At 45.5% G+C, this 26,316-nt stretch overlaps 1 protein-coding gene and 1 long non-coding RNA gene across 3 annotated transcripts; both read right to left on the minus strand.

Annotated features, from left to right (window-relative positions):
• Positions 1–524: 524 nt before the first annotated feature.
• Positions 525–9,413, minus strand: LOC309363947 (fibroleukin-like). 2 transcript variants are annotated; one of them, XM_081900477.1, is made up of 4 exons: positions 8,547–9,413; positions 5,474–5,518; positions 4,015–4,136; positions 525–1,716 (listed from the first exon to the last, which is right to left on the minus strand). In XM_081900477.1, exons 1-4 carry the CDS (start codon positions 9,310–9,312, stop codon positions 1,123–1,125), a joined length of 1,527 nt encoding a protein of 508 aa, XP_081756603.1. In that variant the 5' UTR covers positions 9,313–9,413; the 3' UTR covers positions 525–1,122. The 2 variants fall into 2 exon arrangements, with proteins under 2 accessions (XP_081756603.1, XP_081756604.1); XM_081900478.1 differs by lacking the exon at positions 5,474–5,518.
• Positions 9,414–12,043: 2,630 nt separating this feature from the next.
• On the minus strand, positions 12,044–24,979 carry LOC309363970. Its single transcript, XR_014165681.1, has 3 exons — positions 24,772–24,979; positions 17,763–17,929; positions 12,044–12,477 (listed from the first exon to the last, which is right to left on the minus strand). It is a non-coding gene; the product is annotated as an uncharacterized lncRNA (long non-coding RNA).
• Positions 24,980–26,316: the final 1,337 nt, after the last annotated feature.

The raw sequence follows: 26,316 nt of genomic DNA on the forward strand, positions 1-26,316 counted from the left end.
GGCACTTGGTGGGCTATCGCTAACACTATTTCATGCCTTTAGAAGCATGTCTAAAGCAGTGATTCCCAAATTGGCTTGGAGCACACTAGTGTATACCACTGAAGAACCACAATGTGTCTTGAAGACATTCTGTTGGAGGAAAACGCTCTTGCATTTCTTTTGGAGTGCAGTGGCCTTGGACATCACTCATTCCGTAGCCTGCTCCATATATCGGTCAGGATACCACCCCAACGGAGTAAGGATGCATTCCCTGTTGCTGCAGCCCAAACTACAGGTCAGGCATTTCTCTTTGCACAAAGGTTATCTGAGTACCTGCTTGGCCTGGATCTGACAACCTTGGGCAGAAAATACAAGAGCAACTTTTAACTGCTTGCTAGTGCTCAGGAAAAGCATATTAATCGTCTGGAAGTCACTATATAATTCAGATTGCTGCTTCTGGTTTCCTGCAATTTAGTGCATCCCCATTAACTTCTGGCTAAGTAGCCCTGGCTACCTCTTTAGAAATAGAGCATTGGAAAGGTCCAGATAATTCAACAAGGCTTTCAGTCCTTTCTGTAGAAATCTGAATGAGGGGTTGAGCTGAAGTAGAATACTTTGGATACATTATTAAGACCTGTTCCCTTTATATGATTCCTCTCCAGATAACTTGCTCACAAGCCCACCGTAAGCCTAAAGAGCAAGCCATGAAACAGGGTGAGGCAAATGTGATGTGTGTCCAAGCTACAAAAGGAAGTTTGTAGCCACTTGCAAAACAAGTTCCCTCGTGGATGTTTTCTGACCCAAACATGAATTTCACTGTGGAGTAGGAAGAATGGCAGATATAACTCAACACGCTGCCCAGGATCATGAGATGGGAAAGGAAGGGCAGTGACTGAAGTTGAATGTAGAATCGGGCATTTGTGATTGTTACAAGACATGTGGGCAACTTGGTGACTCTGCTTCTATTTATCCTTTGTTTTCAGTGTATTAAGATTCTCCACCACAAAGTAGGACTTTGTCCTGTTTTGAACTTGTTTTTCCCAAGTCAAATCTCAGTAGCAGGTTATTTTCTTTTAATTTATCTCTGTAAAGTCTCCCTGCCGCAAGTCCACATGCACCAGGCATTCTGGTTGTAGGCTCCTCTTAAAAGCCGACGGGCCTTGTTTTCATCTCTGCTTTCTTGAAGGAGTACTTCTGATTGGTCCTTTTGTCAACCAGAATGTACCATGTTCCCCAGTAGATGCCGCTGGTCACCCCCGTGTAGCGTCCATGGTGGTACTTCCCATTGAGGTTGGCTGCCAGGCAGGAGTCGAACCACCAGCCGGCCCCATAGTACGCACCACAGTTGCCCATGGGGTAGTTGTCGTTGTCGCTGTCCCAAGTTGTGAAGCACTTGTGATCGTGGTTGTAGTTGCGGCTGTAGCTCAGGGCGTTGCCTGCACTGCCTTGATACTCCCGGGCTGTCAGGCGATACTTGTGGGCCTCGCTGGCCACTTTGAATTTGCGGTAAACAGCATGGCGCTTGACGCCATGCCAGTCCTCCAACTCTATGCGCACGACATGCTGGCCCAGGCGGGTTAAGCTGTGGAGGTGCTCATTGCCCAGCCAGTGCTCCCCTTGCAGGCTCCCAAATCCCTGCCTGTACTCCTGCCAAGTGCGGTTGAAATCCACAGAGCCATCCTGCCGGCGCTGGAACACGGTCCACCCGCCACCATCTGTGACCATGTCGCAGTAAGCCTGGCAATACACAAGACGAAGGTTAATCGGCAGAAGCACTGGAGCGCCTGAAAAAGAGCCCTTGCTCCAGCCCACGGAATCAGGCTGTGACATCATGCTCTCCTAGGAAATTTTCCACTCCGCAGGCAATATCAAGTGCTTAATCAGGTTTAATGGTCTTTGGCTGCTCTAAGGAACTATTTTCATCAGTGGGGAACAGGGCTAAGGAGCTCCAGAAGTGAATTCTCATCACTCTCACTAAATAACCTTTGAAAACCATGCAGATATGATTAATGGTAAGTGGCAGAAACTCACCGCCTGCCTGTTCATGCGCCATTTTGGAAATTTTATTTTCAGCAGTTTAGATCTAATTATTTTTGATTCTGTGGTGTCTGTTCTGTGCAGCATTATTGCAAGAGTGTCCCATCTGGGCATGTATTTATTTTGCTAATTAATCAACTGAGTAGTGGATGTTCCTGTTTTAAGAACCACACACTTAGCATTAGGTTTTTGAATTTTCAGTGGCTGCACATAATCTTTCTTGCCATGGGGAACATATCTAACCAGTTTTTTTTTTCTTGATAGGGTACTTTGCAAAGTCCTAGTCTAAAAGGAACTTGGGGACACACTTTGCTCATGGGGAGAGAGGGCCATAAATGCAATGTTAAAAAGGATAATTCTTACCTACTACAGTGGTACATTGGTTCTCGAATGTCTCCATTGACAAATGCCGAAAACCCCCGAAGTAAATGCTTCCATTTTCAAATGTGCCTCGGAAGTCAAATGGCTTCCGCTGTGTGTTTTTCAATTTTCTCAATTGAATTGAGGCTTCTGTATTGAGTTTTCAGTTCTTGAACATTTTGGAACTTGAACGGTCTTCCAGAACGGATTACGTTCGAGAACCGAGGTACCACTGTACCACCCTTTCAATATATTTTGATGAGCAGGTGTATGAAGGTTCTAATCTGCATCAATGATGGCAAGGCAGGATATTTACTCCAGATTCATTAATGCAAAGTAAAAGCTGTATGATCTTAACAAGGGAAGCAATCTACAGTGAGTGAGTGGGACTTACTTCTGAGTAAGAATACACAGGATTGCATAGCAGATTATCATTCATAATAATAATAATAATAATAATAATAATAATAATAATAATAATAATTTATTATTTATACCCCGCCCATCTGGCTGGGCCTCCCCAGCCACTCTGGGCGGCTTCCATAAAAACCAAAAATACAGTAAAATCACACGTTAAAAACTTCCCTGAACAGGGCTGCCTTAAGATGTCTTCTGAATGTCAGGTAGTTGTTTATCGTTTTGACATCTGCTGGAAGGGCGTTCCACAGGGTGGGCGCCACTACCGAGAAGGCCCTCTGCCTGGTTCCCTGTAGCTTTGCTTCTCGCAATGAGGGAACCGCCAGAAGGCCCTCGGCGCTGGACCTCAGCGTCCGGGCAGAATGATGGGGGTGGAGACGCTCCTTCAGGTATACTGGACCGAGGCCGTTTAGGGCTTTAAAGGTCAGCACCAACACTTTGAATTGTGCTCGGAAACATACTGGGAGCCAATGTAGGTCTTTCAAGACCGGTGTTATATGGTCTCGGCGGCCGCTCCCAGTCACCAGTCTAGCTGCCGCATTCTGGATTAGTTGTAGTTTCCGAGTCACCTTCAAAGGTAGCCCCACGTAGAGTGCATTGCAGTAGTCCAAGCGGGAGATAACCAGAGCATGCACCACTCTGGCGAGACAGTCCGCAGGCAGATAGGGTCTCAGCCTACGTACCAGATGGAGCTGGTAAACAGCTGCCCTGGACACAGATTTGACCTGTGCCTCCATGGACAGCTGTGAGTCCAAAATGACTCCCAGGCTGTGCACCTGGTCCTTCAGGGGCACAGTTACCCCATTCAGGACCAGGGAATCCTCCACACCTGCCCGTCTCCTGTCCCCCAGAAACAGTACTTCTGTCTTGTGAGGATTCAACCTCAATCTGTTAGCCGCCATCCATCCTCCAACCGCCTCCAGACACTCACACAGGACCTTCACTGCCCTCACTGGTTCTGATTTAAAAGAGAGGTAGAGCTGGGTATCATCTGCAATAGCAATGCAGAGGAGGATGAATAGAGAATGCCCACTTTAGGAGCAAACCAGTGCAAAGTTTATGTATGGATACAACTTTTACATGCAGTAACACAAACCAGTGGAGCAAGGAGCTGAATTCATATTGCAATTGTGCTACCTTTGGCCAAACGGAGACCCAGTTGGCTGCATGCATATCTTATTTACTCCATTAGATAAGATACCTCAAACCTACCTACCTTACCTCAAAGTGTTGACGGAGGGGAATGGGTTGAATGGTGTATATCCCATTGTCTCGGATGCCCTGTTTATGGATCTCTGCACAATCCCGAGGATACGTGTGCTCAGATTTTTCAGAGGGTTCCACTGAAAGTATATAGGAACATAGAAAGCTGACTTAGACTGAATTGGACCATAGGTCCATCTGGAAGGCACAGAAAGATGTAATAAACCACAGGGGCCTGGCAATGGAAACAACAGGCCCTGGACATATGACCTGTCTTGCAGGGATCTTTCTGTGATATGGCACCTAGAAACTGTTACACTTATGCTAAAAAGGGGACAAAGAATATCCTGCAATATGAAGGCAGGGGCAAGACATACATCTATGAGAGTAGACTTAAATGTTTGGTTGGCAAGCAGGATTGCACCTCCAGAGCAATCTTGGGGCACTGCTGCCTGCTTCAACCTGCTATTGGATATGGCAATCAAGGGAGGTCTCCCCAAAGAGTTAAGAAATTATCATGTTGTTCTGGCCAATGTGTATTGGGCTTCACACACTCAGACTGCCTTCAAACATAATGTACAATAGGTGGGTCCTAGGCAGAGGTGGGGAGTTGCATTTGCACACCTGGAGATCCATGTGTGTAAGGCATCATTTTCCTCCTGTGACTTGACCAATTTGAAGTGCGAAGCCCTTTCCTGGCTTCCCCCAAAGCCCATATTTTCTCCTTGTTTTGGCTTCCTTTTAAATTTTAACCTTCTGCACTAAAGCACCATGTATATTGATGGTGTTATATAAAAAGCATCATCTAAGCATCATCTTAAGGAATGAGAGACATTGCAGATTTAATTAATCTTGAGCTGTTGTTGTCTAGCATAGTTTAATTTGGGTTGCAAGTTGTTTATGTTTATGCTGCCTCTGTTGCAAAGAAAGAGATCTAGATCTAGATCTAGATCTAATCTGTCTTTGTTGTTAAATATTAAAAATTAATTATTATATATTTTATTTGTTTGTAAGCCACTCAGGGAATGTTTATTGAGTGGCTATATAAATACTAAAGGCACCGGAGGTGGTGAGGAATATCTAAAGGCCATTTTGCCATATCCCAGCAGGGTGTGAGGGCATCCCTTTGCCTTTTTCTTTTCTTAAAAAAGGTCAGTTTATTTTTTTAAATTGTATTTCTCTCTCAATAAATGGGATCAATTTACACCAGTTCTTGGGCTGGAGTAAATTTATTCAAAGTTTTGGCGTCTATCTAGGGTACCAGGAAGGATTCAGATCTTTCGGACCTAAGCCTTGCTGTCACACTCCTTTGGGGTACACACTACTCTGACACACACCCTTTGTGGTCCTACTGATGATGGAGTCCCAACACCATCAGGGACACAAGATTATGGACCATGATGGAGAGAGGGGACCTGGTCGCCCTCTCAGGTTTCATACGATTGTAGTCTAAGTTACATAATAGATTTATACTAACCTGTAAGTGCTGGTGTCTCCTCAATCTTGTGCTCTTTCCCTATATCTGGGAGATAATTTGGAGTCTGTGAGTGAGATTGCTGCAAAGCTCTTGGGAAAAGCCACTGCCCACTCTATTCTCAATAGTCTGTGACTGAGCTAGTTCAATGCAGTGTTATTATACAGATTTGCTAAGTGTTTGGATAACTCCCCCCCAGGCATTAAGGGGGCTTCTACACAAGGGGGCTCTACATCCCAAGTGGAACATTCAGATCCTTTTTTTTTCTGTGAGTGTCATTGGCGCATGGCCCCCTGCAACACACACCATTCTTGTTTTTGTTTCTCTTAGGGTGCCTTGGGACTCCCATTATTTTGTGGGATGGATTCAAGCACATACCAGAACCTGAGGTTTGCACAGTTAAGGTGAACTAAAGGGCTCTGTCACCTTAGGGCAACAAATCTGCTTTTTTAAAAAAAGAACCAGACTTATAGCAGTTTGAAAAGAGGCAGGGAAGTGCATTGAAAAATATGGGATGAACAAACACCTAACAGGAAACACCCCACAAACAAATCAAGATGAAAGCAGGCCCAGTGCTCACAAATGTCATAGTTAACCACCCCACAAAGCATGCTCAATAAAGACCTGGATATGAGACAGGGATGGGGAACCTGTGGCTTTCTTGGATTCCAACTTCTATCAGCCCCAGCCACCTTGGCCAATGCCCAGGAATGGTGAGAGTTAAAATCCAATAACACCTGGAGGTCTACAGTAGTTTAAAGTGGGAAACATTGAAAAACACGTTCGTGCATTTCACATCTGAGGACCCAAATGTAAGCCCTAGGCATCTAAGGCTGGGAAGTGGATATTTTTTGCCATCAGCAGCCTTCCCTAAGATTTCATCAGGTCTCCTCCCCTGCCATTAGATAGATCCAGGAGCCACAGAGTTCCCTGTGTGCAGGCGATGAGATGCCCTGATTTCACAGCATCTGGTGCTACGGAATTTGCTGCCAAGGAGTGTGGTGGAGTCTCCTTCTTTGGAGGTCTTTAAGCAGAGGCTTGACAACCATATGTCAGGAGTGCTCTGATGGTGTTTCCTGCTTGGCAGGGGGTTGGACTCGATGGCCCTTGTGGTCTCTTCCAACTCTATGATTCTATGATTCTACCACTAGCTCTGCCTTTTTGACTCTGCTTCTGGCAGCAAAATAACTTGGGCAGGCATTGTGCCGTCTGCTCCCATAACAGCGTCTTTGCATCACTGCCCCTCTTGTTCTTCTCTTGCTCTGGTATAATCAGGGAGGATGTGGAGTGGGAGAGGGCACTATCTGAAGGAAATGATGAACAGTGGGGGGATTGTGTCCAACAGAAAGAATTGCATCATCGGTCAGCCTGATAGCCATAAATGTCAGCCGCAAACTCTTCAAACATATTGCTCATCAATACAGCATCCATCTGTCCGGAAATTCCTGGCGGGACACGGACTGTTGAGATGTCAGACATCAAAAGAGAAAACGAGTGGAACATCTCAAGCAGAAGAAGTGGGGAGGGGGAAGGAAATAATGAAAAATGGTGGAGGAAAAAGCCAGGCAGAGGCGGAATGAGGAGTCAGAGGTTTTGAAGGCTTTGCCTGTCCTCGTTGAACCAAAGTGGGAGACAAGACACATTCACAGGACCACTTGAGAGCATGGTGACTTTGATTCAGCAGTGTAGAGCTGGTTAGGTGACTGCTTTGGTGCAAAGCAGCACTGGAATTTTCTCCATGGTTTATTCTGGCCAGGATGTAGGTTCATGACAATGCCAAGCTCAGCTCACTTGGTATGTGTGCTAAGTTGACCTTGTGAGACTTCAGCATGGGCTTATATAGGAATATGACCTAGGGTGGAACAAAGGAGCCACAGGAAAACACCCTGGAAGCAAAATAAATTAAAACAATTTTTTTTAAAAGATAGTTAAAAAGACTCTTCTTAAAAGCCTAAAAATTCCCTTAAAAGAATCAAATCTTCAAAAAAGTTATATGATCTAAGAAAGTCTTTAAAAGAATCCTTCCAAAAGAATTAAAAACTTACAATGTAGCACCTTAGAGACCAACTGAGCAGTTTTAGGTATAAGCTTTCTTGTGTGTGCATGCTTTTTAAGAAGAGCCTTTTTAACTATCTTTTAAAATAATTGTTTTAATTTATTTTGACTATGGCAGACCAACACGGCTACCTCCTTGAACCCTGGAAGCAAATCAAGATGAAGAATAAATGTTCATTGTCTTAATAACCGCCTCATAAACAGAATGAGCATTCAGAATGAATGCTCAGTAAAGACCCGACATGGTCCAGCCACATCATAAGATTTGCGCAAGGAACCCTGTCTCTTTTTGCCTACCTGAACTCCAGGTGCAGCATGACCAAAGCAAGGCAAGAGGACTGCCTTGACGGGGCCTGGCCTCCTTCCCTCCCTGCTCAGCACTCCAAGCTCTGTGTAGGGGGCTGTATCCCAGCAGACTGCTGTGAACTATTAACAAGGCTTTATTTAGAACTTCATACAATTGTAGAGTTGGAAGGGACCACAAGGATCATCTAGTCCAACCCCCTGAAATGCAGGAATCTTTTGTCCAATGTGGTGCTCAAATCCACAACCCTGAGATTAGGAGTCTTGTGCTCTACCGACTGAGCTATCCTTCCTTTCTCCCAATAAATAATAGTAAAAACGCAATACAACACCACACACTAAAAACTTCCCTGATGTCTTTTAAAAATCACACAGCTGTTTATATGTTTGACATCTGCTGGGAGCGTGTTCCACAGGGTGGGCACCACTACCGAAAAGGCCCTCTGCCTGGTTCCCCGTAACCTCACCTCTCACAATGAGGGAACTACCAGAAGGTCCTTGGAGCTGGATCTCGGTGTCAGGGTGGGACTATGGGAATACATAGGATTCCCAGGAGATCTCCCCTCCAGGCACTTGCCAGACAGATCTGCTTAGCTTCAGCAAGCCTTCAGATCATACCCCACCCCAAACTGGACTTTGTTGTTTGTGAAGAGAGAGAAGAATCTCTCTCTTCACAGTCAGGCAGAAGGGGAAGTGGATAACCCCCTGCTGTACTCACCAAGAATGGATGCCTTCAGGACTGATTCGCTGCAAGGCAGCTTGCAGCCAGAGAGGATCCCCAGCAGCAGAGCCACCAAGGAGCTGAGCTGCTCCTCTAAGCGGTGCAGATTAAGCCGGCTCTCCTCCTGCAACTTCTGTAGGCCCGATGCCATGGAAACCACTCTGGCTTCCACCAAGCTGAGTCGGTCCATCAGGGTCCTGGTCCTGGAAGAGCTTTGTTTGTTGAGCTCTCCAGTGTGCTTCAGGATCTGCTTGAACTCCATCTGCTGCTCACCAGCAGGGACATCCTGCACCTCCTCAGGTACTGCTGGCTCCTCAGGCCCCAGGACGTGCAGCCTGCAGCTCCCCAACCCATCACAGCCACCTTCCGGAGAAGGGAGAGGCATGGCCACCAGGGACCCTGCGCATGCTGGGTTGTCATCTCTTTGGCTGCACTCGGGGCTGTCTGAGTTCAGGCTTCCTGACTCTCGCAGAACCATAAAGAGGAAGCCCAGGCAACAAAAGCAGGGGAAGAGTTTCATTTCTCTCCTTAATGTCTCCTGAGAGGGTGGGAAAGGCACACGCGACATGCAAGAAGGCACAGGCTGCAAGCTACTGCAACAGAGCTGCTTCTGTCTCCGCAGGCGAGCTGCCTCTCTAGGCCGGGAAGGCCACTCCCAGGCTGGGTCGGGGCAAACTGCCTGGCCGAAGAAAAAGTGTGGAGATTGGGGAGCTGTGAGGGAAAGGAGGAGGGAAGGGCGAGTAGCACACAGATAAAGGAGCATTTGAGACTGTCCAGCAGATTAGCATGTCATGGGCAATTAAAGCGAGGCCCCTTGTGGGAGGCAGCGATTAGCGTCTGGCTTGAGTGAGCTTTGCTCTCCAGCAAGAGGGCTTTGACTTGAAAGGCCTGTAATTTGCCTTGACATTAAAGGCACGAGGAAATCGCCCAAATGCTAGCGAGGGAGCTGAGTGAAAGGAGCGGTAATCTCTCGCAGTGCTTGCTGGCCTTTGGCACGGCGTGGCCACCCACCCACCGCCCATTAAGCAAGGCATGTGCTCACAGGCCTCTTCACGCTCCAAGGCCAGAAGGCGTCATGTGCACAGCCCTCCCATGCCAGACTTGACAGGCTCACTTCATCACTCCCCAGCTTTCCGCAGTTGCACTGACCAACTCTCCCTCCTTTGGGAGCAGCCTGGACCTCAGATCTCTAAGGCCTCAGATCTTTAGAGCGCTTTGATACCACTTTAAACAGTCATGGCTTTTCTCCAAAGAACTTTGGGTGCTGTGGTTTGTTAAAGTGTAAAGGCCCCACTCGGTCTCCACCCTCATCGTTCAGCCCCGTCACTGAGGTCCAGCTCCGAGGGCCTTCTGGCAGTTTCCTCATTGCGAGAAGCAAAGTTGCAGGGAAGCAGGCAGAGGGCCTTCTTGGTAGTGGCACCCTCTCTGTGGAACACCCTTCAGATGTCAAGGAGCTAAACAATCATACGAATTTTTGCAGACATCTGAAGGCAGCCCTGTTCTGGGAAGCTTTCACTATTTGGTGTTTTGTTGTGTTCCTTTATACTTTGTTGGACAAACCCAGTCAGATGTGTGGGGTACAAAAAATAAAAACCATCATCGTCCTCACCAATGTGCAGGGGTTCTGGGAAGCAGTTCCAAGCAACCCATCTCCAAAGAAAGTAAGCTACTGCTTTCTGATACCCTCTCATACAATTATCAGTGATATAGTCTACTCTTGGAACTTACAAGGCAATGAGTGGCCCTTCTTCTTGGTTGATGTCTCTTAACGCCTCCCCTTAAGTGGACGACTATGAATCTGAGGACACTAAACAAAAGTAGGATACTGTTTCTCATTTTAATTAGGTTTTACTGAAATCCTTTACATCTCTACTTAGAAGAAATCCCCATTCAATGGAGCTTATCCCCAGGTAAGAGGTTATATAGGATAACAGCTTTAAAACTCTGATGGTGTCTAAAAGAATTAAGCAAATGACTGGTCCACCCCACTCTTTAAAAACGGAGCAGGAAGAACATACCAGGTGTTGGGATGTAGTCTTAGTATCTTCTTAGTTGTGTACCTTAAGAGCTCTGTACAGTTGCCATATTTCAAACAGTAAAAATCTGGACAGAAAAGTTGTTGAGTTTTTTGGGCAAAGTTGTGGAGCTTTCATTGACAAAATCACCATTTTTTTGAGCTATTTTTATGGAAAATCGGCAAAAACGGCACTGCTGGCATGGGCTGCCATATGTCCAGATTTTCCAATTTCCACCCGGGCTGCAGTATTTAGACAGCAGTATTCTGTATATCCCCTGCAACCCTACTTTTAGGCTTGTGAATCACATAATCCGTGCTCTGAGCTAATGTACAGTCTATGTCCTGACTTCTTGAATAAAGCTTTCAGGTTTCCTCGAGCTGAGAGTCCAAGTACTGTGTCCGAGAGTGGGAGCCAGGACACCCACAAGGCTGCAAACAGCATCACCTTTGGGGGTTTGCTTTCTAGCTGCCAAACTAGTGAAGAGAAGCAGTTCTCCGCCATCTAGTGGTCAGAATGCCGCACTGTTCACCCAGTTTATCTTCAACAAGCTGTTTAATGTACAGAGATTGGAACATGGTCCTCATGGACCATTTGGCCCACTTAGCTCTGTGTTGTCTAAACACCCTGGCAGTGGCTGTCCAGGGTTTTGAGACAGGGAAATTCCCAGGTCTACCTGGAGATTGAGGCTGGGACCTTCTGCAGACAAAGCACGTCCTCTGTCACTGAGCCACGGCCCTTTCCCCGTTTCAAAAAAGGAATGGATTGAATTATAATGATTGATTATCATGCTTTATTCTTCCATCCAGCTCTCATGTACAGTCTGGCTTTTACAACAACGCCAGTTTCTCTATCACGCTCCCAACACTGAATACCATTTCACGTGTCCATTTCCCGCAACCATGTGCGGTTGGGAAAAGTGTGCATTTTCCTGGGAACCATTAAAATGATGAAGTACCTGGTCTTCCCATTGCAGTAAGACACAGGCCTCAGAAAGGAAGGAAATGAGCAGAGACGGCAGCAAGAGGTCTGCTGTGTGCACATATATTCCACATCCAGTGTGCTCCCGCCTCTGGGTGTATACACCACATTTGCCACTATCCGTTTCTATTCTGTATCTATCCTGTTGTTTCTTATGAAGTTTGGTGCATTGATATGTTTTTCCCCCAAACCAGCTTTGATCCGAATTGAGTAGAGCAACTCAGCTGTGTTTTAAGCTAGCAACTTGTGCACAGCCTACAGCTGCCTATCAGCCCTGACCCTTGGCGGTGTGGGCTGGAGCTGATTGTTGTCAGAGTGCAATGGCATTGGGAAGTGCCCCTTGCCAGCCACCTCTGTTTTAATCCAAACAGGTATGGCAGTGAGAGAGCAGGGACATCTTGGGGATAGTCCATCATCTAGTTAGGAAGAAGAACCTAAGGAAAGGGAAAGGGTATAGGAGGTACTATGCAACTCATGCAAACGTATGCCAAAGGCTGCTTTACGATTTACAAGCAACAATCTTTTTATTTTTATTTAGACAATAATACATTCACCCAGAAAGGTTCAATTCTAGGCTAGACGAAAAGTCCACAGAACAGATCAAAGAAGGGGAGAGGGAAGACCCAAGCTGCAGCTTCTTATTCATTGCTTAAGGAAAAGGATCTAATCCAGTCATTATGCTGGGGGGCTTAAAAATTACTCTCTTTTTGGGGGTCTAGTTTCATTACAAAGGTTTTGGCTTGTTCTTCAAAAATGTTGATATTCACAAGGTGTAGTGGCTTCAGTTTTACCACTAGGGGGACACACAAATGATCCAATATGGTCATACCAAGTTGGGAAAACATCTAGCCCCCTCTTAGCCAACTTGATCAGATTTCTCCCAAATTTCAGCCCTTGACATAAAGCCGCCTGGGGGACTCGTTGCTTCTTTCCTGCACATACAATAGAAAAACAAGAGTGAATAATGGGCAGTGACAAGGCAGGACATCTTTTTTTTCTCTCTCTCTCCCCACCCCGCCGTCCAATTTGTCTTCGAGGCTGACATAGGAAAAAACCCCAAATTGCCGCTCTCGCCTTGCACAGTTTTACCACAGTATCCTGAGAAGCATCTGGTGTGGAGCTGATAGCACAGGGGGGGTTCAGGCAGGAGCCCCAGCCGGAAGCCGAAGAGTTAGCAGCGGTTGGGGACCCACTGCTTCTGTCAGGACGTCAGACAGGAAACCTTACAATGGCTCTGAAGTGAAGGCTCTCTGGATCTCTGCCACTGTCTGTTCAGAGAGAGGCAGACACACCAGCCTCCCTGCCAGGGGCAGCAGAAACCACTCAGAACCATTCCCCGAGGGCCATTTTGTGTGGCTCAACCAGCAAACCATTGGGGCCATAGGAAGGCACTTTGTGTAGCTGGAATAGTAAGAATTACCCTCATTATCCCAGCCCATAATCCTTATCCTTATGTGCATAGTGACAGCCATGTGCAAAGAAGCCAGGAGCATCATGTAGCCTCTTCTCCACATGCCCAGGATATGCTCCTAAGCAGCTGCATGCATGCGTAGCCTTCCGAGAGGCCTTCATCCCACTACAAAAGTCTGTCCAAGTGAAACTTTGAGGAAACAGATCATCAAAGCAAAATTGCAATCCCTTGAGTTCACCCACCCGCCTCCACTTATTTCTGAAGACCAAGCTCCAATGTGCATCAGAGCCTTGAACGAAAGCACCAACCAAATATGTGCCAGCAGAACTCAGGGGGATGCCCCTATGTTGCCCACATATCTGTGTGGAGGAGGAACATTGATGATAGATAGATAGATGAGAGAGAGAGAGAGAGAGATAGATGATAGGATCTCTGAATGGTTTCCACTTTTTAAAAAAATGTTAAGGTGGTGTAGAATCCAAAATATCATGATGATGGCAGAGCACTATTGTGATGGATGGAGCCATTGCAATGGTTATTCCAACCTTCAGATCAAAGCACTGTGATGAACATTGTATTCACTTTTATGGAGTGGGGAGAGTGTCTAAAACACTGAGAAGGACTGTTCCCTAAAAAGGTTGAAGGCAGGCATCTTGCTGTAGTGTTGCTTTAAGGCACTTACCTTGAATAAACCATTTCGTCAGAATGTCATCCAGGATTCCTAAGTGTCTGTATGCATTTTCATCCATTTCCACCAGAAGTATTTGTCCTCTATTCTGTAAGCCTGAAACTCTGTGTCAGGGGGTGCCAATATGGTCCCCTCCAGATGTTGTTGGACTACAACTGACATGAGCATACATGACCAACAATCCGGGATAATGGGAGTTGTAACTGAACAACTTCTGGACAGTATCATATTGTCAATCACTGCTCTATATGACAGGGTAGATAGATACAAATCACTAAGAAAACACAGGAAGTCAGTTTTTTCAGAGATACCTTTAACTGGTGCTAATCATGTCAAAAACGTTTCCATTAAAACATGTACAACTAAAAAGAACACATACCCCATTTCAGGATTGTTTCTTTTATATCATTTTTAAAGATAACTTTCTTTAAAGTCATTTTAGAAAATGGCCGCATAATTTACAACTTCTTTAATGGCTAATTTTGCATTAGGAATGTTAACTAGAAGTACAAAACACACAAAATGGCACATATATTCTTTGCTTTCTTTTTAAAGATCACTAAGGGTCCAGAACTGCCTAGAAGAAAGGGCTGGGAGTGTCTGGGTAAAATAATGTATTCCAATGAAATTATAAAGAAATGCCCACATCTAGGTTGAAGGTGAATATTCATAATATGACAAAGCAAATTGATTCTGAATTTTCACAGAAAAGTAGCCTAGTAGTTCTACAGTTAAAGTTTGGCAAGCCCCACTTTCACTGCAAGCAACTGGCTTTAAATTATCCATAGTGGGGCTGCCTCCTAGATTTCAGTGCAACATTATGCCACAACTAACATTAGCTGAGGGACGCAGGTGGCGCTGTGGGTTAAAGCCTCAGTGCCTAGGACTTGCCGATCGAAAGGTCGGCGGTTCGAATCCCTGCTGCGGGGTGCGCTCCCGCTGCTCGGTCCCAGCGCCTGCCAACCTAGCAGTTCGAAAGCACCTCCGGGTGCAAGTAGATACATAGGGACCGCTTACCAGCGGGAAGGTAAACGGCGTTTCCGTGTGCGGCTCTGGCTCGCCAGAGCAGCGATGTCACGCTGGCCACGTGACCCGGAAGTGTCTCCGGACAGCGCTGACCCCTGGCCTCTTAAGTGAGATGGGCGCACAACCCCAGAGTCTGTCAAGACTGGCCCGTACGGGCAGGGGTACCTTTACCTTTACCTTTAACATTAGCTGGGCTGTAGGCACTGTATACAGAGCCATGGTCTCAGTTTGAGAATGTGAATGATAGAATAAACATGCTTTAATTTTAACCAAATTACTTTTCTAAAGAGCCCTGCATTAAATGCAGAGAGAGAGAGTGTGGGATCGGTCATGTATCCCGATCTTCCTGATCAGGAGGCAATCAGAAGTCAGAATCATCATCATTTGAACAGAATAAGTAACATTCACGTAAACAAAGAGTTGCTAGGCTAGGCCAACAGTTGTCAACCTTTCTCGGCCTGTGGGCACATTCACAAACTGGAGACACTGTTGTGAGCACACACATCACAACAACCAAGCACACCACATGGTTTATTCTGCTGACTACAATAGAATGCTTCTTTCAAGTCAAATTTCAGAGGAGGAGACCCTCTTGAAAGGCACCAGGAAAGGGTTCTGTGCCACACTGGCAACCCCAGAAGACCCCCCCAAGTGTTCCTATTCTCCAGGGACAGTCACAGATTTACAGAATCCGTCCTGGTATCTGATTTGATCCTGGAATGTGCCACTTTTCCTAGGACATTCCTATTTTCACTGGAGAAATGTAGGAGGGTATGGAGTTATGCAACTCCTGAGCCAAGGACATAAGTAACTATGCAACCTTTAGAAGACATCTGAAGGCAGCCCTGTTTTTTAAATGTTTAATTATGTTTTTGGACAGGGTATTAATAATAATAAGGCACCTGATGTCCTTATTTTCATCAGAGATAAACATGTTAGTGTATGCCCCAGGCCTAGGAAGTCCACAACAGTGAAGAAATTCAAAGCTTAGCATCTGAACCCTGCTCCTATTCCTGCTCTGATTTCAGAGAGCCCTAAAACTACAAGCGCCCACTTGTTCCTTCTCACCACAGTCAGGCGTCTGTGGTGAAAGAAGCCGAAGGGTCTTTCCCCATTATCTCAGCCGGTGAACCAGCTCTGCAGTTCTATGCACATGTACCTTGGGAGCAAGCCCCATTGGACATGGGGACTTTAAAGGTGAAACCTGGATCCAGGAGGGTTTATTTCAGTCAGGGATGCATAGGGAGGACACCTGTCTCTTATCCACATATTCCTCAACTGTCACAAGAACGCCAAAGTGGAATGGTTACAATGAGAAGCAACCTAAATGTTCTACGAATCTCCATTTCACACATTCATCCCTTCCCAGCTAATGGGAAGCTGCATTATAGCAGGTCAAACATTTTGTCCACCCACCACAGTATTGTCTAAATGGTCTGGCTTTCCATGGTCTCAGGCATCACCTACTATCTGAGATCCTTTTAGCTGGAGATGCCAGGGATTGAACCCAGGACATTCTGCATGCAAAACAGGCGTCCTACAGTGAGCTATGGCCCACCCCATATTTCCTTGTTCCTCTACTCCTCTTGCTCAAGGGATTCCCACTTTTGCTTCTTGTCAACCAACCCTCATCTCTTTAATTCATCTAAACCCACTTTGAGCCTTTCTAAATTTTTAAAAGACCTTCAGTCTTGACCTGCCATATATATACTACTAATCCAAGGTTGGGAAATTTTTTTTCAGTGCAAGGACTTCATTTCCTTGGGCAACCTTGAGGGCGCCACATGCCAGTGGTTAGCGGGGCCAGAGGCAAAAGTGGGGGAACACAGAATGTAAATTTTACTTTTGTACGGTAACTACACTCTCTTTCACCCTTCCATCTCCTCCATCCAGGCAAGCAAGCAAGAGGCATTATCAGAATCGAAGGCCACATTCCACTTAGTCAGTGAGAGTGCATGGCAGGGCTGATGAGGGGCGTGGCCTAGGGAGAGAGGGTGTGGCTTGGGAAAAGATATGGCCTGGACAGAGGCCTGGAGCACTGCATCTCCCCTAAATTATTCAATCTTCCTTGGGCTCTTCTCTTTCTTGGACTTTTGTTATTCTTTCTTTCTTTCTTTCTTTCTTTCTTTCTTTCTTTCTTTCTTTCTTTCTTTCTTTCTTTCTTTCTTTCTTTCTTTCTTTCTTTCTCTATCTCCCACTGACATTAAGCAGGCTTCAGCTTTTGTTTTTTTCCAGAGGTGAGTCCCAAAACTAAATTCAGTATCCTGACTAGTAATGGAAGGATCTGCCAGTTTCAATTCTCTTAGTTTCTCTTTTCCCCAATCTTAAATTCAGTTCATCACATTTTGCAGCAATTTGGCATTAAAAAAAAAAATCCGCATGAAAAAGTCAGCAGCGTTTTAGTGCAAATTTATCCCAATAAGTACATTTTTATATGCAATTTTGACTAAAGTCCTCCCCCCCCAGGAATTTCCACTAATACAATGCAATTTTGTACGTTATTTTCACTAGTATATTCATTTTAGGCACACTTTCTCCCAATACATGCATGGTCTGGTGAACAGCAACACAAAATTCACAAGGATAGCTGTATTTTGGTTTGCATATTGTCTTAAAAAGTGTGGATTTGATAGATTCCGCTTTACATGCATACTGAATGAAAATTCTCTTCCATCCCCAGTCCTGACGTCTCACCTTCTTTGCAAAACACCATCTCAAACCCTTTTTTCTCATGTTTGTTTCCCCTTAGATGCCCCACAAATATCTCACTCTGAAAATGGTAAAGGCAGAGCTCTTAATTGCCCAAACCTGCCGACTCCCACATTTCTGTCACCTTCAGAAACAGAAATAGTTATTTCTCCACAACAAGGAACCTTTGTCAACCTTTCAAGGCTGGAGACATATCTAGAAAACTGATACATTTTATACTTTCAATAATGGGAAAGCAACCATTGTACATTACTTCATTCTAGCATCCTTTATTGTAACCTGAAACTTCCGGGCTACATAGAACTAGGAGAAGCTTCATAGCTTAATACCAACAAGCCAGCTCCCCCCCCCCTCTCTGTCTCTTCTCACCCTGCTTTGCTTACCATCTAACTTTGGATCCACAAACTTTTGTCTTGGAGCAAAGAGAAGAATGACTGGGTTCCAATGCTGCCCTCATAGCTACAGCATCAAACCGAATTTTTGTACTTTGTTTCTCCCTTGCCTGCTTTGTCCTCAGATCCTTGATGGAGAGTTCTGGAAAAGCTGCAAACTAGCAGAAACATCTCACTGAGTGAGGCAGTGGGGAAGCCAGCATAGTTTGCCACATTTTAGCTTGCATTAAAAAAGGAAGGAAGGAATGTTATCAGCATTTTAGTGTGAATTTTTCATAATATACACATTTTTAAAATGCAGTTTTGCCCAACCAATAGTTGGTTGCAAAGCAATTTTCCTGACTGTAATGCATTTTTGTATGCTACTTTCACTAAAGTATTTTTTCACCCTAGCCTGTGCATTTTTGTACACATAACATGGCTGGAGGACTGCATCACAAACTTTGGAGAAGTGGAGATTTCGAAGGGTGGCTGCCTTTTGGTTCATGTATCATTTCAGAAAGTGTGGATTTAGTGAAATTGCCTTTAAATGTGAACTGACTCAAATTTCTCCCCCACCCCTAAGAGATTTCCTTTCCTTTATCGTATTTCTATGCCACTTTTCATTCACGTGAGTCACAAAGCTGCTTACATAAAATAAATAACACAGTAGCTCATGAATTACAACATAAATGATATAAAATAATTAACAAATCATCAGTAAAACAATGACAAATCCTTAATAAAACAACCACCTTCTATAAAACACTGGTTTTTTTGAAAAAAATATTTAAAAAGAGTTTAAACAGCACAACCACAAGAAAAGTCATGTTATAAAATTCACAAAGCACTCATAATCCACAAAAAATTAACATTAATAAGCTAACAACTAAAAACAAACTAACTACAAACTACAAATATGTCTTAACATATCTGCATTTTTAGTCTGCATGCTATTTTTTATGGAAGTGCAGTTTATCAGTATTTAAATAAGCAAACAAAAACGTATTCTCTAGGAACTATCTTCATGGAAGGAAAAGAAACCAACCCAATAACAGGAGAAACAAAGCACTAGAAGATGTTAATTATCCTGGGTGTCTCGCTGGGACTTCTGGCTTACATGCAGCCCTGGGTGATGGAGCCAAAATGAAATTTACAATGTTTCGTGTTACAAGAAACATATTCTGACACCCCCAATTTGCAAATACAGTAAATGTTTCTATACAGCGTGTTCTTACAGAGCCTCATTGTGAAGGAAAGAAGAATCATAGCCAGGATGTGTTAAATACACTCTCAAAAGTACCAACAGCCTCTTGCAGTGAGCCTTCACCTGCCCCCATTGCTATTACACCTTCAGTGAACTCTTTCCTTTAGCTCGGCAGCTCTGACTTGCGTTTCCAGCCTACGTTCTAAACCCTTCAGGGTTCTGTAGAATGCTTACTACATCACGGCCACTGCATTTCACCATCTCTATAGTCATAACTAGGGATGGAGAGAAATTTGGTTCAGATTGCACCGAGAAGTGAACCTACCTAATTCATGCATTCCAAAACAATACAAGAGCCAAAAGGCAGCACCATCCTTAGACATTTGCACTGCTGTGAATGTTGCAATGTGGCCTTCCGGCCATGTATTGCATGGATTGGACAAAGTGTGCATAAAGATGCATATAATAATGGAGTGATAATTACACAGATGTACTTTTCAGTGAAAATTGCTTTTCAAAAGTGCATCTATGAATCAAAACCGTATATAAATGTGAAAAGGGTTATGAATTCGCACTAAGATGTTGCTGAATTTTTGGGAAGACTTTTTATATTAAAAAAATCACAAACTGATATGGAGCTGTGGAGAACTGAACTGGAGAAAGAGACACTGATAGATCCACCCATCCCTTGTAATGACTTCACAAGGGGGAGCTGCAACAAAATGTTATGGCATGGAGGACTTCAGGAACATAGGAAGTTGCCATTGGTCAGTACTGTCTACACTGGCAGTGGCTCTTCAGGGTTTCGGACAGAGTACATTCCTAGCCCTACCTGAAAATGAAAGGGGTTGAATCTGACCTTCTACATGCGAGGCAGATGTTCTGCCACTGAGTTTCCTTTTGGCCAGCCATGCTCTTTTCATGGATACTCCATCCCTCTCTTTCCTACCCCATGTCAGTTAACATTCCATGCCCACTGTCCTTATTGGGGTGTTTTTGGGTTGTCCCCCTGCCCCAAATGCCTCTTAATCTCATTTTCTGGGACTCACAGGCAGGGAGAGGGTTGCTGCTCTAAGGTCCCCCTTGCAGGCTTCCCATAGGCAGCTGGTTTGTCACTCTAAGAAATGGATGTTGAAATAGACATGCCTCTGGCCTGATCTAGCAGGGCTTTTCTTATGTTCTTATGCCCCCCACAGCATTAGGGATTATCCTTTCTCCTAAAATCTGTGTGTGCATGCGCTTTTGCACATCTACGCTTCCACACCAAGCCTACAAATACCTCCCTCTGATGTGTGGATGTTTCTGTTTTGACTCAGTGAACGAGTTTTCTGTATAGCTTCTCCCTTGGATTGTGGTTTGAACTTAGGTATCACACAGATCCTCGCATCTGGATAATTATCAGAACAGTTGCTGATGCTTCGTTTGTTGCATCTGGCGAACTAGGCTCCAGCCTACGAAATCTCATGTTACAATAAACTCTCTGTTCTTTAAGGATAACAGCTCGCCCCAAAGTGTGCCTGCCATTTCCCACCAGGTTGGTGTGTCTGCCCTACTCCCAATGTGTCTTGCTGCCCACGTGGGGCTGCGGCATTACAATACAGCGTATATGTGTAAAAGATGGTTGTGTGCAGGGCAGTTGCTTGCGGGGTCAACGCAAGGCCTGCAGCTCAATGGTGGAGCATCTGCTTTGCACACAGAAGCCCCCAAGTTCACCCCCTGGCATCTCCAGCTAGGGAGAGCTGGTGCCAGTCATAGAATCATAGAATCATAGAGTTGAAGGAGACCACAAGGGCCATCGAGTCCAACCCCCTGTCAAGCAGGAAACACCATCAGAGCACTCCTGACATATGGCTGCCAAGCCTCTGCTTAAAGACCTCCAAAGAAGGAGACTCCACCACACTCCTTGGCAGCAAATTCCACTGTCGAACAGCTCTTACTGTCAGGAAGTTCTTCCTAATGTTTAGGTGGAATCTTCTTTCTTGTAGTTTGGATCCATTGCTCCGTGTCCGCTTCTCTGGAGCAGCAGAAAACAACCTTTCTCCCTCCTCTATGTAACATCCTTTTATATATTTGTCAGGGTAGGCAATGCTGAAGAAGGTAGATCAATGGTGTGCTTTGGTATCATGGGTGTAGTTGGGGGGACAGGAAGGGGCAGCTGTCCCCCTATCAATAAAAATCAATAACAAATACATAGATAACTGAGGTTCTGCCCCCCCAAAGGCCTGCCCCCCCTCCAAAAAAATACTGGTTATGCCCATGCTTGGTATGTCAGCTTCCTATTAAATCCAGTAATTGGCTCTGCAGTTTGGTCCTGTTTCAGTTGGATTTTATGCATGTAGGCTGCATTCCAATGCTACGTCCCTTGCATTGAGGCACATTGGAAGTGGCACAAGCATATCAGGTGGGAATGGGAGACAGGTGTTCTCTTGGCTACCTCACATGTACGGGCTGAATCTGGGGAAAGGAATCATCTGGTCTGCCTTTTAAAAATGCATAGAATCGATCCTAATGAATACCCTGCTTCCTCCTTCCTCCTTCCTCCTCCCCCCTCCCGAATATGCCTTATGGGCAGATGCTTTGTATTAAGTACCGTATTTTTCGCTCTATAACACGCATCTGACCATAACACGCACGTAGTTTTTAGAGGAGGAAAACAAGAAAAAAATATTCTGAACGAAACAGTGGGTGCATGATTTTTATGGTTCATGCTGTGGCCACAGACATGTGATCTGATGGTGAGTTTGGGGTAGCCCAATGCAAAAATCCTGAGGATCCATGTGGATCCTTGCTTTGTAACCACGTTTTAAGTGGGGAGGGAAGGAAAAGCACTCAAGGGAGCACGCGTGGAGAAGGAGCTTTTCGGTGAGCTGAGCGGGAGGAGGGAGGGAAAGAGCACTGTTGCTTTAAAGGTATACTTAAGCTACTTGCCCTGTGCCTGGGTTTTTTTCCATTTAACAGTTTGCAGCCTTTTCCTTCCGCTCCTTGTTTTGAGGCAGAATAGATTTGAGCAAGTGAGGAGGACTTGGATTGCAGGGGATTCACCATTAGCTGTGTAAAAGTGCTCCTCCTTGCAGCCTGAGTGATAAGCAGCCACCAGCAGCAATAGAATGGAGCACAAAAAAGTGGTAGGGGCACTAGGACCCAGACAATGCTCGAATCTATCCTGCCTGAAAACAAGCTGCTCCCTCCCAGCGGATCAGCTGAGACGCGGGGATTTGCGAAGTTTTCCCCTCTCCCTCATCCCCAGCCTTTTTTCTTTAACTTCCTGGTTTTCACTGCATGGCTCAGAGCTTGAGGTTGGTTTTATTTTGCTGCTGGTTGCTTAAATTTTATCTTTCCTGCCGTCCCTCTGCAGCCTCATTGCTCTGTTTAGAGAGCTCACGGACCTTTGCTAGCGTCTGTCCCTCCTCCCGTGTAAGCGGCTGCTGCCCGCTTTGCTGCCATGGCTGTCCTTCCCTCCCTCCTCCCCGGCTCCAGGTCGCTTTAAAGCAAGCAAAGCGAGAGCCTCGTAGAGTGTGCAAGCAGCTCCCGCTTTGCTTGACTGACGGCAGCCATGGCTCCGATCTGTGCATTCGCTCCTTAACACGCACAGGCATTTTCCCTTACTTTCTAGGAGCAAAAAACTGCGTGTTATGGTCCGAAAAGTATGGTAAATTCTGCTTCACTGTCCTGTTTCTGCGATTTCACTCTCATAAGAAGGCTAGCTTTTGCCGTGAGGCCTGGCAGCCACTAGATGGCCGTCTAAGACAGTCGGTGGGAAAGGCAGAGCTGCACAGAGTTGTCTGTTTCACGCGAACCAGTTGTCTGGTTCACTGGAGTAAAAGTGTGAACGTGCAAGTGATTCAAACTACTGCAACAAACGTGAGTGGCTGGCTCACTAGAATGGATTGGCTGAAAGCTGAGAATAGAAAGTGTTTGTTCACCCACCCCATTATTAACTTGCAGAACACCTTGCCGTGGTGGTGATGGCCAATGGCTTAGGCGGCTTCGAAAGGGAATCGGACAATTCAGTGGAGCCTCCATGGTCAGAAGCAGTGTTTCTCTGAATATCAGACGTTGGAAATAACAGAGCCGTGTTCGTAAATGTCGCACCATCTTCAGCTCTGGAAAAGGCAGTTTCTAGATAACAGCTGGCCAAGGAAATGTGATGACAGACTTAGCATGGCAGCCAGTTGTAAATCTGGTCTCTCCTTGATCCTGCACTGGATCATCAGACTAAGCTGGTACTAGAACTGTACTTGTGTGCCCTGAACTAGGAGGAGGGAGAGTTTAGAGACAAAATAATCTTCCAGGCAAGTACATGCAGATAAAAAAGGGCACGAGTGCTCCTACTTTTTTTTTAAAGGGAGGAGGATGAAACCTAACTGTTATCCAAGGACTGCTGCTTATTCCAGAACCACTCAACAAGTGTGGATATAGGATGCAGCTTTGGAACATGGAACAACAACAACAACAACAAAGGCTATATGTAACCAATGCATTAGATGCAAATGCTGTTCAGTGTGAAAGCCCACTGGCAATTGATGCTTCCACTGGTTGTGTGAACACTTGAATGATGCAGTTGCTGGATATTTCACCAACCTAGCACCCTCCAGGCCCCATGGCTGATGGGAGTTGTAGTCTCAAAACATCTGGAGGGTAGCAAGTTAGTGAAGGCTGCCATGACATTAGGCCTGCCTTATGAGTTGAAACAGCTCTCCTCTTCTTATTTCATACTCATTTCTGTGAAGCTTGAAAAGCACCTCACTTTTGGCCTAATTTCCTGCAGGCTTTGAACACATGCTTTATTTTTATGCTGCTGTAACACTGCGTAGTGCCCTTTGTTTGCCTGGAGGCCTCCCACTTCTGCGATTTGTGTTTCCCCGTCTCCTTTGCCCTTACTGTCCTTGGCCTCTCTCACCTACATTGTTTTCCTTTCTTTGTTTGCTTGCTTGTGCGTGCCTATGCTGCTGCTGTTTTATCTGATTTGATATTTATTGTATTATTTGATCACTGCTGTATGGGACTAGGCTAATCGGTGACAAATACATGTAAATAATAGACCATGACATCATGGGAGCAGCGTTCTTATTAAATCTTTTCTTAATCAGAAGAGAGGCTGCTGAGGCCTGGATGGTCTTATGTGGGTGGAAAACTTCTCAGCCAGTATCATGGAAGAGGTACAACCAGAAAATTGGCAAGAGAGGCTATCACAAAGCTCAGAACAAGAGCAGTGGGGGGGTGGCGACGGCAGTTGCTGAGATGTATCACTGAAACACCAGCATTTGGTGGGATTACAGATGAGAAAACCCGTGGAGAGACTTGAGTGAGATTGATCTGGTAGCCAGGAGATCAAAAACGCACAGAAGCAGATATTTAGCAGGCAAGGAGGGTGGGTGAAGCAAATCTCCCTGAGGAGATTCCAGATTGTTCCACACTCTTCCTTCAGGCAACTGACGGAGCCCAGGGATACTGTGGAGTTAGATCTGTGGTCTCCGTTGGACGCTTCACATCCTTCTCCAAGTGTCTGTTTGAATCCCACCACTCCTTTGTTTCCTTCATTTTGTGACATCCCCTCCACACCCACACACCCCACCACCACTCTCTCCTTTGTTGACAATTTGGACATTAATCTTTCTGGTTCCAGTGTCACGTTCATTTTTATCACAGTTCCGTTAGGGTCAGGTCGCTCCTTCCGGAGCTTCGGAGGCCCTCAGAGCAAAAGCCTCCCCTCGGGTTCCTTGGCAGAGGCCTTTCTCAGCCTCTTTGCTGCCTCTCACAGCCTTGGTTATTCCCCCACCTCAGCCTCCTGCATATGGGCCTGAGCTTTCTTACCACATCAGGATACAGAGCAGTGCATGAATTCCGGCCTCAGACTCTGGTCAACCGCAAGCTCAGTGTATTTCACAAACTGTACCTCCTCGTCGTGGGGGGAGGGCTGGGCCCTGAGCACCGGCACATAACAGACTCTCAGAGGCACTAACTACCAACTGGATTTCCAACCAAAGGAAACAAAACACAGATAGCTAGCCTCCTCCTTCTGCACCAACCCAAACCCACCTGATTTCACCATGGGAAGGGTCTTCCTGCTTCTCCTAGCCCAGGGACTCCTGAGGGCTTCTAACAAAAAATGGAGGTGGGTGCATCGGCTCTCCTGCTCAGGCACCTAGCATTTGTGATCTCTCTCCCCTCCCATCTCAGATTTGAGGATGTGCTGCATAAACATGGAATATATATATATATATATATATATATATATATATATATATATATCTCCAGTATCTAACCACATGTTCCTCATCTTGAAGACTTCCTGTGCTCCCAGGTATACTGTTTGGTACAGCTAGTGAAGCACAGATGACAACCAGTGCTTTCCCCCCTAATTCCAGTTACAGATAGGTAGCCGTGTTGGTCTGCCATAGTCAAAACAAAAAAAATTCCTTCCAGTAGCACCTTAAAGACCAACTAAGTTAGTTCTTGGTATGAGCTTTCGTGTGCATGCACACTTCTTCAGATACACGCTCATACCAAGAACTAACTTAGTTGGTCTTTAAGGTGCTACTGGAAGGAATTCCCCCCCCCTAAAAAAATGTTTAGGGGTACTCTCATTTTCCTACTCATATTGAAATACTTCCCCTCAATGAGGCCAAACCTAGATTCACAAAATGTTTAGGGTTGTGTGTACCCCTGTGTCCCCCCCCAAAAAGCACTGATGACAACGCCTGGCTTTGCCAAGCTATGCTCTTCATGCAGTGGATTTAATCAAATAACCACCTGAAAGGAGTTGTGCCTTAGTCCTTCCTGACTCCAGACTCCAGACCACCACCAGCAGATTGGCTTTGGTATTTTGCTTTCCTTTTGAAACAAATGCTGGACCACACTGTACTCCGTCACATCATTTGATATGCCCATAAGCAACAGCCTATACTTATAGGCCTAACACAGGAAGCAGTCTGGCCCATCTAACTCAGTATCGACTACACAGACTGGCAGCAGTTCCCTGGGGCTTCAGAACAGGGTCATCTAGATTGGAACCTTGGAACTTCTGGGTGCAAGCCAGATGTTCTGCTACTGCTGAGCTATGGCCTTCACATAACCCAGATTAGTTCTGCCTTAACTCTTAAGAGAACCCTTGTATTTGGAATACATTGGTGGGCAACGAGGAGTCTAGTTTTCATTTTTAAAGTGGACCAGGCAATACTAGAGTCAGCCTGATCCTGTTGTGCAGGAGCCACATAGCACCGTTTGGGCTTTAGCCCATCGCAACCTCACTTGTGTATAGATTGAGCTAGGAGACAGAATCAGAACTCTTTTTGGCTTTAAATTGGGTGCTACTGAGGCAGAATCACATACATATGGCATGTAAATAGTGCCTCTGGA

The sequence above is a fragment of the Podarcis melisellensis genome (genome assembly GCF_964234715.1).
Source record: "Podarcis melisellensis genome assembly, chromosome: 2".
NCBI lineage: Eukaryota > Metazoa > Chordata > Lepidosauria > Squamata > Lacertidae > Podarcis > Podarcis melisellensis.

Bases quoted from the DNA above. Each gene is read 5' to 3' on its own strand.
- LOC309363947 (XM_081900477.1), bottom strand. From the start codon at position 9,312: ATGCTCCTTTATCTGTGTGCTACTCGCCCTTCCCTCCTCCTTTCCCTC. The intron at 5,519-8,546 runs GTGAGTACAGCA...ATTATCTCCCAG, and splicing joins CCTGAAGGCATCCATTCTTG to ATATAGGGAAAGAGCACAAG. The intron at 4,137-5,473 runs GTTAGTATAAAT...ATATACTTTCAG, and splicing joins GGAGACACCAGCACTTACAG to TGGAACCCTCTGAAAAATCT.